Source organism: Vidua chalybeata, chromosome 3 (genome assembly GCF_026979565.1).
Source record: "Vidua chalybeata isolate OUT-0048 chromosome 3, bVidCha1 merged haplotype, whole genome shotgun sequence".
NCBI classification, from domain to species: Eukaryota; Metazoa; Chordata; class Aves; order Passeriformes; family Viduidae; genus Vidua; species Vidua chalybeata.
The window spans coordinates 38,633,737-38,646,474 of record NC_071532.1 but is presented as its reverse complement, the minus strand read 5'-3'; the positions used below and the strand labels follow the sequence as shown (position 1 = coordinate 38,646,474).

Here is a 12,738-nt window from a genome sequence, read left to right as displayed (position 1 = left end):
GAAATTTGGTGATTGGTATCTAAGACTTTGAGGGATGGCTTGTTTTAAAACTGAATGTCTTTGGAACTGGAAACCTATATATGGTTGAGAATATATTCAATGTGGAGTTGTCACAGTCAAGATTAGCTTTTTATATTTTTTTACTCTAGGTATAAATGCAAATTTGCCCTCAGTAGGATCTATTCACACAGTAGCAGCAGTTGTGCTGCTTCAGATGTCTTTGCATGTATGTTTACTGATGAAAATTCCAGCAGAATAATCAACCAGTCATTTCTCCAAACACAGGAGAAGGAATTCAGCATGATGTAAGAAATGAGACTGACTTTGCACTTGTGTCTTAATGCTGTGTGGAATGAAATGGCAATTATTCCTGCTTGTTGAGATTATAAAGGATGAAATGCTGTTTCTGTGCCTTTGGAAAGACTTCCAGTGATTCCTTCTTTTACTGGTACGCAGTCTGAGAGCCTGAAATGTAACTCAAAGGTGATATGCTCTTGATCTCCTTCCTGATCTCAGTTTGGTGGTAAAATCTGTCATATCATCATAAATATTCGTAAAACTCAGTCCTTATCTCAGGGTGGGAATTCCTGGAGGCTTTTAGTGCCTTTATCTGGAGGCAGATCTATGGTCAAGCCACTCTCTTCGTCCCACACATGCTCTGTCCTGAATTTCAGTGCAGCTGCTGTGAAGTTCATATTTAACTGATATGATTTATATAGTGTTTGGACTGTTTTTTTCTGGACAGCCAGGCAGCTTGTTTTTATAAAAAGCATGATGACACGAACTGTTCTGACATGAATTTTGTGAAATTATTTTTTCACAGCAGCTCCCCCAGTCATACACTGCTAATGTTTGGAAGTTTGCATAATTCCTCCTATAAATTATTACTTTTGTTGGTTTGCTTCAAATGTCTTGGTGTTGCCAAAAGCTGAAAACATCTTTTATTCTCTGTGCACTTAGAAATGCTCAAATAAACCATGAGCAAAAACAAAGAGCCTGAGCTTGCCTTTTGAGAGGTTTTATTCTAGGAATGCTTCTTTGTCTTCTGTGCAAGGGTTTCAGCTCCCTGCCTGTGGAAGTATTTGTCACTGGAAGCACCAAGGAACTTCAAGTTGACTGTGAAATGAGTAGAGGGTTTTTCTGAAATACTTGTACATAAATTTCAGTAAAATGAGCCACTAGTTAGATATGTGGCTTTCAAGGATTTTTTTTTTTTTGTAGCTGTCAATTCACATCCCAAACCATGTAGCTCCTGCAGCAGCCAGACTCCATGGGAAAGCCATAGGAACAACTTCAAAAAGGGGGAAGGGAAAAAAAGAAAATGGCATGAATTACAGAAAACAAATGAGTTTGATACCTCTTGACAGCCCCTGAAGCTTGAAGGAAAAATAGAAAAAAACAGGAATATGGAGTTTAGGAACATACTTATGCTTTGTCAATAATTCTCTTCTTACCAAGCATCTCACAAAATATCAAAACCTGCTGTATATTAAGGAATTACGAGGCATAAACAACGAAATAAAACAATTTCTGCAGGACAAGATACTTATAATAATATTAACAAGACCTATTTGGAAATACTTAAACAGTATGAAATAGTCTTCCAAAGATGGTTTCTTTTGATTTTGTTATTTCTTTCTTCTGTAGTTGTAGTTCTTTGTTTAAATTTTGTAAAAGCAGACATCAGGTCTATCTCTCTGTCCCTAGCAAGTGTTGACTTTAGTAGATACAAGATGCTGTTAACTTCAGTAGAAATAAGATACTGCCTTTAGTAGAGTACTACTTTTATTCTGATTTTTTTGGAGTCTGAAGCTCTCACTACCCTAACCTTGTACTGTTGACAGGCAGATTTGAAATGAGCAGGAAAATGTCCAAATCCATGGGAAATGTAGATGGAAAGATGCAACCAGTTATCCTCAATTATAATAAAACCAATCTGTTTTGTTTTCAGTATGTGGTAATTTCAAGTAGGAAGTTCCAGAGCTGCCTTGAGAAGCCAAGATTTTGGTATTTCCAGTATGGCTTCATTTTGTAGGAGAAAAGGTTCAAAGAAATCTATCTCTTGATTCATTCATTTTATCACTGTTGCAGATAAACAGGAGAATGCTTTTAGGTAAATACTCTGAAAATTAGATCTAATAAAAGCATGATGTAGTACAACACTAAACAGCAAGAACATGTATCAGATCTCATTTCAGTACTTATTAAAAGCTTTGTTTAACATTTTTTTTTAAACAAAGAGACATTGAACCAGGATACTTCTTCATACTCTGATGGCTTCCTTAAATAGCTGAGAGCTTTAAGTATGTTTATTTTTCCTCAGTGAGTATATCCATAGTGACAGATCATGGACCCCAGAATGGGCTTTGCCCTCAGCATGCTGTGGTGAAAAAGTATTTTCTATTTTTTAAAATATTAATAGAAAGTATGAAGCCCAACAATTAGAGATGTTGTAAGGTAGACTTTGAGAAAATCAGGTAGCCTTGGCTGAGTTATATTTGTTTTTTATTTGATATCTCAGCTGATCTATCCAGCATCCCTCCTTTTGGAGTGGTTTGGGATCAAGGCTTGAATGGCTTCGTTAGGGTGATGTGTTTAATACCTGCCTGCAGAGAGTGAAAGGATAACCTCATGGAACTTGGAAAGCCAGGGAGAAATGAAATTGAGATTAGATCTGCCAGAAATGGTATTTTGAATACAGGTGAGGTCATAAGAAAAACATGATAAAGGAGTAATGTGTTGAAGAATGAAAGTTATTTTCTTAACGTAAGTGGAATACAATTCCTTGGGATGTGACTGTGGAAAGGGGTGTTTGCTTCCATAAGGTCCCTGAGGGACAGCCTGGCACATCCCATCCTGGAGCCCCTCCTGCCTCAGGCTGTTGTGTCTGGAGCTTTACCTCAAGGCAGAGCAGACAGAGGGTCTTGGGGGTTATATGATGGAAACAATAAATAATACATATCCTAGTTCCTTTCCTCTTTCCAGGGAATATTGTGTGTGCCTCCTGTGGATAATAGGTGCAGTGTTCCCTGCCTTGTAAACACACCCTGCTGGATGCACCTCCATGCTCTGGTGTGCTGGAAATTACAAGGAACACTTGTCAAATGAGGAACAGAATCCCTGCAACATCCTTATGTTAATTTTTTTGCTTTCTGCTTGTTGGAGCTATATCTGTAATACCAAAAAAAATAGAGCATTATGAAAATAAGTCTTGATAAAGCTCAAATTTTCTCAGCTTGTAAAATTTAAGCAGACTATTAGCTAGCGGAATCCACTTGTTTTCCTGAACACTTGTGCTCTCTAATATTATGTATTTAAAACATTTTCTTGTTGCTCTTATGTTGTGAAATGCTATGTTATATGTTATATCTATGCTATATGTTATATCACAGTTGCTTTAAAAAAAACCGTTGGAGATGGGAGGTTAAAAGGTGGGGTGTAACTGCTTCCTTGGAAAGTGTGCAATTTAAATTAACAAATTAGATCACAGAGTGTAAAATTGGGGAAAAATAGAGCTGAACTGACAAAAAAAATTTCAAAACTCTTGCAAACTAAGGATAAAAAGAAACCCAAAGTTCCTACTTGTAGGCCAACCTTGCTAGTTTGTGAAATATTCACAAAGGCATTTATGAGTTTTCTTAGAGGCATTCTAGGAAAAGATAAGTTTTTGTGCAGTCACTGCGACACTGAAAATGTTAAATATTGGCCGTCAGACTTGCTCAGAGCTCTACAAGAGGATGCTTTAAAAGTGTTGATGCTTTCCTTTAAGACCTTTACAATTGGAAATGGCAACTTCTCAGTGAGCCTTCTAACTTTTTTATTTTTTCAGTCCTTTAACTATGCGAAGAGATTTGTAAAGGGGGACTTTTGAGGAAAATAGAATCCCAGAGGTGCTTGAAGGAATTCACTCCAGTTTGGCCTGGCGTTATTTTTAATTCTTGCATAATAATAAATTATTCTTCAGTGTGTCTCCTCTGAGGAGATGCAGCAAGTGTAGAACTGTGGGTGTTGTTCCTTGTGGCTTTTGTGTCCAGCTGAACCTTGGGACTGCAGAACAGGGAAGTGTTGTCTTTCAAATTCCTGACTGTGTTGATCAGCTGGACTCTGGCTCTTGGATTTCTGCCAGGCTATGTAAGGACACGGGCTTGAAGTAAAGCTGAGCTGGTCAAGTGTCATGATTCATTGTGGCTCTGAAACGGCCAGTGTAAGGGTTTACTTAACATTTTGATGGGTAAAGTTGGTCAGAAGCTGAAGTCCTTTAGTCCTTGTTCAGTCTTATATGGGTGATGGGTGCTGAGCATTAGAAAGAGCTTTTCTTTTGTTGGTGCCCTAACAGCAGCAGTTCCTCCTCATCCAAGCTTCCTGTGGCCTTGGGTTTAATAGATGTGGAATGGCAGAGAACCTTGAGTGGCATTCTGTGCAGTGGGTGGGGTTAGCCAAAATTCCCAGTCAGCCTGGGGAACCAAGTGTCCCTGTAGGGGCAGACAGATTCCAGGGAGAAAACACAATGGGCCTTTTGGCTGCTGCTGGCTTCCTGGGATGTTTACTGCTCTGGGAGACAGGACACAAGTTTAACTGGAAATTCCCTTTGTCTCCTGCTTTTCTGTAGGTCAGTGTGGACATAAAAGCTTTGTTTGAATTACTGGAATGGCTGAATTTGGGTTTACTTTCCACTCACTTCTTTACTTTGGAACAAATGACTGCAGTGTTGCTGAGATTTTTCTGGTAAGATCTCTGAAAGAAGCCAAAAGTGACTTGCCTAACATGGCCTAAACAAAGAGGTATGCTGATAAATTTCAATAAAAATATACTTATGATCTCATGTTGAAATGATTAAATCCTCCTTGAAGGTTACCAAGATGATTAACAGGAAAATGCACAACAGATCTTGGCATTGTACATGACAAAACCAAAACAACTCCAGGCTTGGCTTCTGTCATTGTGGGATAATTCCTCCTCTTTAAAGTAATAGGTGAGGACATTTAACATAGATCAGATACCAGTGTCAGAGTGGATTTGAGGTACATAGAGCCAAATTCTCCCCTGATGCAAACTGGCCATGATCACTTCTACATTAAAAAAAAACTTGCCAATACCATACAGAATGTGATGATTAACACATAAGTCACTTTTCTCAAGTTTATAAATAGAAATTCATCACCAAAATGTGTATTTGAGGCTTACTCAGGGCCGTGTCCCACAATATCTGTAAAATCTCACATCCTGCTAATCTGCCCTTGCTATTGACATCCTTTCCAATATACCTCGAGGAAAAGCTCATTGTGGATTCCCAAGGGAAATGCTGCCCCTGAGTGCAGCAAGGAAGGAAGAAATATAAACAAATTAACAGCATTCATCTGACAGCTGTGTTTAAAAACAGAGTCAAACACCAGTTTTTATTAACTACATTTCTCTCCTTCCTCCAACACTTCCAGCCCTTGTGTTAAATACCCAATGGGCCTAGGCATTCCTGCTGTTGGGATGCACGGAGCAGCCAGGCTCCCACACACCTCCAGGCTGCAGCTCTATTCTGGACCACCATGCCCATGCCTCAGCAGGTCCCTTCATTTCCAGCCGCCCACTGCTTGGTCTGTATCCTTCAATCCTGCTGCTTTTGCTTCCTTGCTTTAATCCTCTGGAGTAACCCCTCACCTGGCTTGGATGTGGTGGGCTCTGGTGGAGCCATCCTAATAATGGGGTTCAAATTCCCCTTCCTTGCACTTCACCTTGTTCTCAAATCCCAGTGTTTCCAACACACTTCTTTGCCAGGGTTTTTATTCTTTCTACTACTTTTTCACAACTAGAAACCCTGTAAATTTTCTTTACAATTACCTATTTTCCTGGCGGGAGGAGCAAAGGTGTAGGGACAATGGGAATGGCTCTGCAGTAAGCTGAGTAGGGAAAGGTGGGAGGTGTCTTTATGTAGAGGAATTTTGGGTTTATAAAAACAAAGATTTTTGAGTAAATGTTCCTGGCCCTATAGATTATAGAGCAAAGCTTGAAAACTGTGGCAGAAGTTCTTTCCAAAAGCTCAGAAGCCAGACAGCCATGAGAGAGAATTCCACATTTCTTCTGCTAACATTGAAATATCAGGATTTATGAAAATTGAACAGTGCTGTTGCAGAAGGCAAAAATATTTTTGGAGGGATTTTATAAATATTTGCAAGCCTGGTCTATATGCTGTCACAGATGTAAATACAATCTTCGAAAAGTAACATTCTCTGCAGTATTTATCCTAAACAAAGGGAAATATAGTGTAAACAAGCCAGTGCCTTTATTTTTTCTTCAGCTAAATAAAAGCACAGGTTTCTCCTGTTCCACTTAAGTGACACTCTGCTTGAGGTGAAGAGAGAAGAACATATTCTTAACCTGTGCCTAGTTCCTCATATATTAATGCTAGAGGGCATTTCCAGGTCCTCTCCTAGCACCACAGACTGTAAATTTCTCCAATATCAGGATAAAAGTTTGTCTTTTTGCATATAACAAAATGAACTATTGCAGGAGTAGTTTTCATATTGTAAAGAAATACTTCAGAGAATAATGCCAAGCAAGTTGTTTATTTTAGAGAGATCTGTTTTGTAGCAGAGACTGGAGTTAAAAAATAAATATTGTTCAGGAAATCAGAAAGTTACTCTGTTACCATAGTATTTCAAGCACAGTGGTTTTTAGGGCTGTGCCAGTGTTATTAATCATTATTATTAATGATGGTACTTAGTGCTTTAGTTGACAAGATGGTGTTTGGTCAAAGGTTGGAATCTATCTGGGAGGTCTTTTCCAACACTGGATTCTGTGATTATCCTGTGTTACAGAGATGTAACTCCTTAAATAACTTTTCCAGGGAGCTCTCCAGATACCTGACCAGACTCCATTCTGCCAAGTTAACAGGTATGAGTGTTTTCCTGCTTGGAATACTGTGCACAGCTAGGCTGTTTCCACAGGGATATAAACTGGGGTGGTGAAACCCCAGCTCTTTGGATGTTGTTTTCCAAGAACATGTGGAGTGGCAAGGGCTCTGTTGCCTGGGTGTCAAGGCAGTGTCTCCTAGCAAGGTTTTAGTTAATGAAAGGAGAGAAGGGAAAGAGTGACAGATCAAATTGTTTTACGTTCCCCATGAACATGGGGATAGGAAAACTGTGTGGTTTGGTTGGGAAGCTGTTTCAGGAGCACTGGCTTCTCCCCTGGACAGGAAGGTTGTATAACTCAGAAATCCGTGGTTATCCACAGTTAACTCAGTGGGATCAGAGCATGGCCAAGAGTGACTTCATGGACAGGCAGTGCTTGGGTTGGGGAGGAATGGTTTACAAGGGAATGGAGTGACAGGACAAGGGGGAATGGCTTGAAACTGGCAGAGGGCAGGGCTGGGTGGGATACTGGGGTGGAATTTTTCCCTGTGAGGGTGGGGTGACCCTGGCACAGGTTACTCAGAGAAGCTATGGCAGCCCTATCCCTGGCAGTGTCCAAGGCTGGGTTGGATGGGGTTTGGAGCAACCTGGGATAGTGGAATGTGTCCCTGCCCATGGCAGGGGGTGGCACTGGATGGGTTTTAAGGTCCCTCCCAACCCAAACCATTCCATGAAGTTAAACATGGTCAGCAATTACTATTTAGAGGTTAGCTCTTGTTCTGGATTCACTGGAGCAGTAATTTTGGGAATAAATCCTTTAGAACAAGAGTAAGTTGTGTGGTGTCCTCTCAGCAATGTCCTCGTTTGCTTCAGATGAGGGGGAGGGAGTCTTTGCACTCCTGAGGAGAAGTGGGAAGGAGCAGTGAATTTTAACATGGATGCTATAAATGACAAGCTAAGAGCCCAAATGCAAGTAATTGTAGCTCATCTCTACACACATGAAGAGATCTGAGGTGAATGGGAATTGAGAAGGCTGAGGAGGAGAGTGCAGAACCTTTTCTTCACTGTTGAAGAAAATAAATACCCCTAGTAGTGATGAGATTGGAGATGACATTTAACTTCTAGGAAATACTGATTGTCTGCTTTCTTGCCTTGTAAAAAATGTGCTTCTTCATAGTGCTGGTGACTGGGCTGTCCCTTGAGCAGAGAGAGGGAGATGGCTGAGGAAAGTCCGTCAATGCAGAGCTGAGCCCCAAAGTTCTTCAGTTCCCTGAACTGAACATAAGGGGAGGTATTGCCTCCTCCCCTCCCTGCTGCATTAAACAAGAAATAACACACACGTCCTGTAGAGTTTCCATGGAGCTGGGTTGCTCTAAGTGGATTTTCATAATTTCGGCTTCATCCTTATTCATGTTAAGGAGGGTATGTGGAGCTGAGAGTGGATTGTTTGCTCTGGTCAGAGTTCTTCACCCAGCAGAACCTAGGAGTTGGAAGCATCCAGGGATGAATTTTTGTTGTGAAGGCTGGACAAGGAATATGTTACTTTTGGTTTTTTTTCCAGATTAAGCTCACCTTCCAAATGAGAAGACAAAAGGAAATAGTGAACAAACTATCACATTATTTAAAAAGCAATTTCTACTATTTTCAGGAGATTAATTCAGTATTTCAAATACATGTTCTTTCTTCTCACTCAAGGACATCCAACTATTAGAGACTTCCTGGTAAATAAGCAAGAACCATTTCCAGGTTTTTTGTGAATATAAAGCAAAAGGGACTGGTCTGTCCTTATGCTTGTTTCCTTCTGTTGAAATATCCTTTCTGTCTTGAGGCTTCCAGCAGAACTGGGAAGTTGTGTTCTCCTGTTTTACTCCTGGACTCTTATTCCCATGTTCTATTCCTTACTGGAAAGGCTTCATCTAAGACAGAGGAGGGGAGGTTGTTCATTACATGCAGCAAAGAACAAGAGGTGTGAAGAAGTAGAAGCATCTGACAGATATTTTAATTTCTCTATGCTAAAATAAAGCAAGTCACACTTGGAACATGAGATACCTGGTTGCCGCTTTGCAGGAAGTTTTTCCATACAGAGGCTCTTTTATTGTTGAATACACAGGCTCTTTTTTATTGTTTAATTTGAGTGCAAGTTTAGAACTGTCTGTGCCAGTGATGAGACCCATCTGTGAGAGACTAACATGATTCATGGGGAAATTATTTTTCTCTGGTAACTGGTGAAGCCCCTTGAGATGTTTGGCAGTGTTTTCTGGTGTCAAGAACTGCTTTTTAAAAGATCTTGCATGTAGGGTCTCTAGCAAGGTGTGTTTCTGTATCTCAGATGTGATATACTGATTTACTGGCTCAAAGTAAGTAATTTCTGTGCATGATTCTTATTATAAAAACATCAAAATTAAATCTCACTGCTAGAATATTGCAGTTCACAATGCTCAGTGTGATTCTGCAAAGGATTAATTAGCTTAACCCTTAATAAGACAGCTCCTATTGTTTTCAAATCAGAATAAAGTGAATATTTATTTCTTTTTAATAATAATAAGTATCTGTACTAACTTCTAAAAATTATTTGCATGGAAATATATTTCTCCTTCAATATGGTACAATAAAATACTTTCTCTTCTACTTCTGTAAATAAACCTGTGTAAGCACTCACCTGCTGCATTTCCCGTGTTTGGGTATCCAGTTATCGAGTATAACATTCAGTATTTATTACAAATCAGTATTGCTCTGACATAATTTCTGTCTTTTTGCTGGTTTTGAACTCATTCCTTTCCAGTTCCCATTCTTTTAGTTGCCAGCAAGGAGCAAACTGGCTGTTGGGATCCTGTTTTCCTGTCTCTTTTCAGTTATCAGTGGTTTATAGGTCCTTGCTAAAAGCACAGTATTGACTCTGCAAAGATAATTATACCTATTGGAGTATTATTAATAGTGTTTAGGAGGGATCATTGCAGTAAATCTGTTTTAGCCTTTTTGTCAGCTGTGTTTGTATGTAATATTGTGTAAATCCCCTGGAAACACTGATACCTTTAAAGAGGTTGGTTGGCTTTTAAAGGGGAAAGGGAGGGAAAACAGAAAAGAACAGATTTATGGTAATTTTCTTATTGAAAGATGCTTTTTATGGCTCTTAAAAAAATAAAAGTGAATGAAGGCATGACAGAGAATAACCCCCACATGTCCAGTTCCTTTTTTGCTAACCCTCTCTTATTTTTCCTGCAGGAAATCCTGGCTGAGCAAAGTTGGAAGCCCAAGTTCCCGCATTGATAAAACAAGTTTTTCCAATGAAAAGGAGATCTCCAAGCTTGACTTCTCGGATTTCAACACTAGATACTAACAGGAGGGCACCTCACTAAGCACAAAACTCTGGCATTTCTGCTGCATGATATTTTTTGTGCCTCCATCAAATGTCACAAGAGCATCGAGATACTTTTCTGTACTAGGGATAAACATAAATGCTCCCTGTTCCCACCAAATAAGAATTCCTGGTTGCTGTGTTAGATATCTTAGCATGAATGTCAACATTCAGTGTCTAAAATGCCAATATCTAATTTGTTGCAGCTTTGAAAGACAGATAAAAGCTTAGAAGTGCTGGTGATTATTTGTGCACAATGAGACTTGTTACATACAACCAGATGGTACCTAATCTTTACACTGTGAGTCATATTTAGATGAAAAATAATAAATTTATGTTCTACTGTTTGTAATCTCACCAAAAATACATAACTACAGAACTGGATAACTTGAGAGTTCTCTGTAACAAGTCTGTTATAGACCAGGCTCTTTGTGATAATTAATAAGGTTATAGTGGTAATTTAAAATAAATATGTTGATTCAAACTACGATTATCTAACCAGCTCTGGTTTAAAATTCTCCTTTGTAATTCAGATAAATCTTGTTCCAAGGTGAGGAAATGTGTGGCCTCTCACCCTGTTTTTCTCTTGTCTACCTGTAGCTTACATCCATGCTGACTGTAAAGAATGTTTAAATCTCTTTGCTTTTTGTTCTTACTAAAATTGAAGATTTAAGAGATTTTCCATATGGGTGTGCATTTGCTCCTGAGTTAAGACTGTGGTGGAACCTGCACCCACATCCGTCATCTGAAGTCCATGGAAGTCCTGAGCTGTGGGCTTGCAATAAATCCTGGATAAGTCTGATCCATTGTGGATCCAGTTCCCATGTCCAGCGCTGTCTCCACAGGCACCCTGGAGTTAGTCAGGACTGGATCAGACCTAGATCCTCACTCCTGCAGTGCTTGTGGGTCAGGATTAGAACATTCAGGGAGACTTCATGAGGATACCGAAGCTGGTGTTTCCACTGGCTGCCCTGTCCCCCTTCCTGGGGTAGGTGGTGTCAGTTTGGGCAGCTCCACCATCTGCAGCTCATGGTTTGAATTTCAGGTAGGACATTTCCTAACTTAAACACTGCACTTCTCCATCAGTGCAAGGTGTGCCTAAAAGGTATTTCTGCTCACCACTAGATTGATTTTTCTTTGGACCTTTGCGTTAATCAGTAAAATCTCCTTTCTAGAATTTGCAGGAGCTGCTTATGAGTTGTTCTGTGATTATACACAAGCCCCCATTGTTGAAGTTGTGATCAATGGCTCTTGTTCAGCTGATGGTAAATGGCAAAGTTCAAGTGTAGCAGGAGCTCAATAACTGTTCCATCCTTGTGGAAAACAGTATCCTGCCTAACAAAGTAGTTTACATTTTCCTTGGAGCTACCTGGCAGAAAATACCCCCTTAGTCAAAGATTTTCCAGCCAAGTGCTTTGCTCATATTTTGAGGAACAAGGAGAGAGGAAGGCAAAAAACAAAGGAGTCATTGGATACAGAGGAAGAGCAGCCAAAAATTGTTTTAATGTGCTCCTGGGGTGGAGCTGGATGCTCAAAAGGACCTGGGGGTTTTACCCCAACTCCCCTGAAAAGGCAAGGCTTGAGGAGAGGGAAGCAGCCATTTAAAGTGCTAATTTTTTGGGGGAGGAAATGTGAAGAGAGAGCATTTCTCTGTGCTGCAAATCACGTGTTACTGTGTTCCTGAAACTAATGGAGCCTTGGCTGGCATTGTGGGCATTAATCTTCTCATTTTATTTAATCCTCAGATTCTGGTAAAGTATCCTGAGTCCAAAGCCATCCCATTTGTGGAAGTACAGTGTGTGCAGAACAGCAGAGCAGTGTCTCTGGATTTGATAAGAACATCATTGGTTTTGAGGAGCCAAAGAATCCCAATGGTAAGATAGGAAAAAAAGCAAGAACAGTTGGATAATTAGACATCAAAACTGAGTTGAGACATGCTTCCTTTTCTACTCCATTCTAATATCACTCAGTTATGACCATAGATACAGCTGAATTTTATTTTTTCAAAATGCAGTGCAGCAAGAATGTATGATGCCTAGGCCAGCTTCATTCTTGCTGTAAGTGGAAATTCTTTCCACTAAATAGTTTCTATTTAAATAGAAGTATTTTCTATCTGTAGTTTCTATTCTGTTTTCCTAATACTTTCTATCTAAAAAGGATTGAGACTTGGAAATAAACAGTGGGAACAGACTTCCACAAGTTGTTTGCGCATTTTGGACAATGCTAACTTTCTTGAGGGGAAAATATTGTGCCTGACTTGTGTTTTACTGGAATTCAGGAAAATTCACCTCATTAAGCCTAAAGGCTTGACATGTTAATTAAAATCGGAGTTTAACTCCTAAATGACAGGTATTTCAGAAATGTATGGGTTCGTTTGCATTTGATTATAGAATAAAAAAATAAAACCTTGCCAAGGCCATGAGCAGAAGGAGAGCTTTGTGCCTCACCAGGAATGATGTAACCTTGCAGAACAGGGATGTTCTGCTGGACCTGCTCGTTCTTGGTTTCTGTGTGGAGAAAAGCGTGGTGGCATCTCCTGCC

The 12,738-nt window shown here is 39.8% G+C and overlaps 1 protein-coding gene across 9 annotated transcripts in view; it reads left to right on the top strand.

The window, feature by feature from the left end:
- Window positions 1-10,881, top strand: part of ACYP2 (acylphosphatase 2) — a 33,644-nt gene extending 22,763 nt beyond the window's left edge. For 2 of the 9 annotated variants that reach the window (XM_053937684.1, XM_053937686.1), the window contains 4 exons: window positions 4,610-4,725; window positions 5,436-5,592; window positions 6,839-6,885; window positions 10,065-10,881. In XM_053937684.1, coding sequence (XP_053793659.1) covers window positions 4,610-4,725; window positions 5,436-5,592; window positions 6,839-6,885; window positions 10,065-10,179 — 435 coding nt within the window. In that variant the 3' untranslated portion in view covers window positions 10,180-10,881. Of the gene's footprint in view, window positions 1-4,609; window positions 4,726-5,435; window positions 5,593-6,838; window positions 6,886-10,064 lie in introns of those variants that run through there. The other 7 variants (XR_008429826.1, XR_008429817.1, XR_008429822.1 and 4 more) reach the window with 6 other exon arrangements.
- The last annotated feature ends 1,857 nt before the right edge of the window (window positions 10,882-12,738 follow it).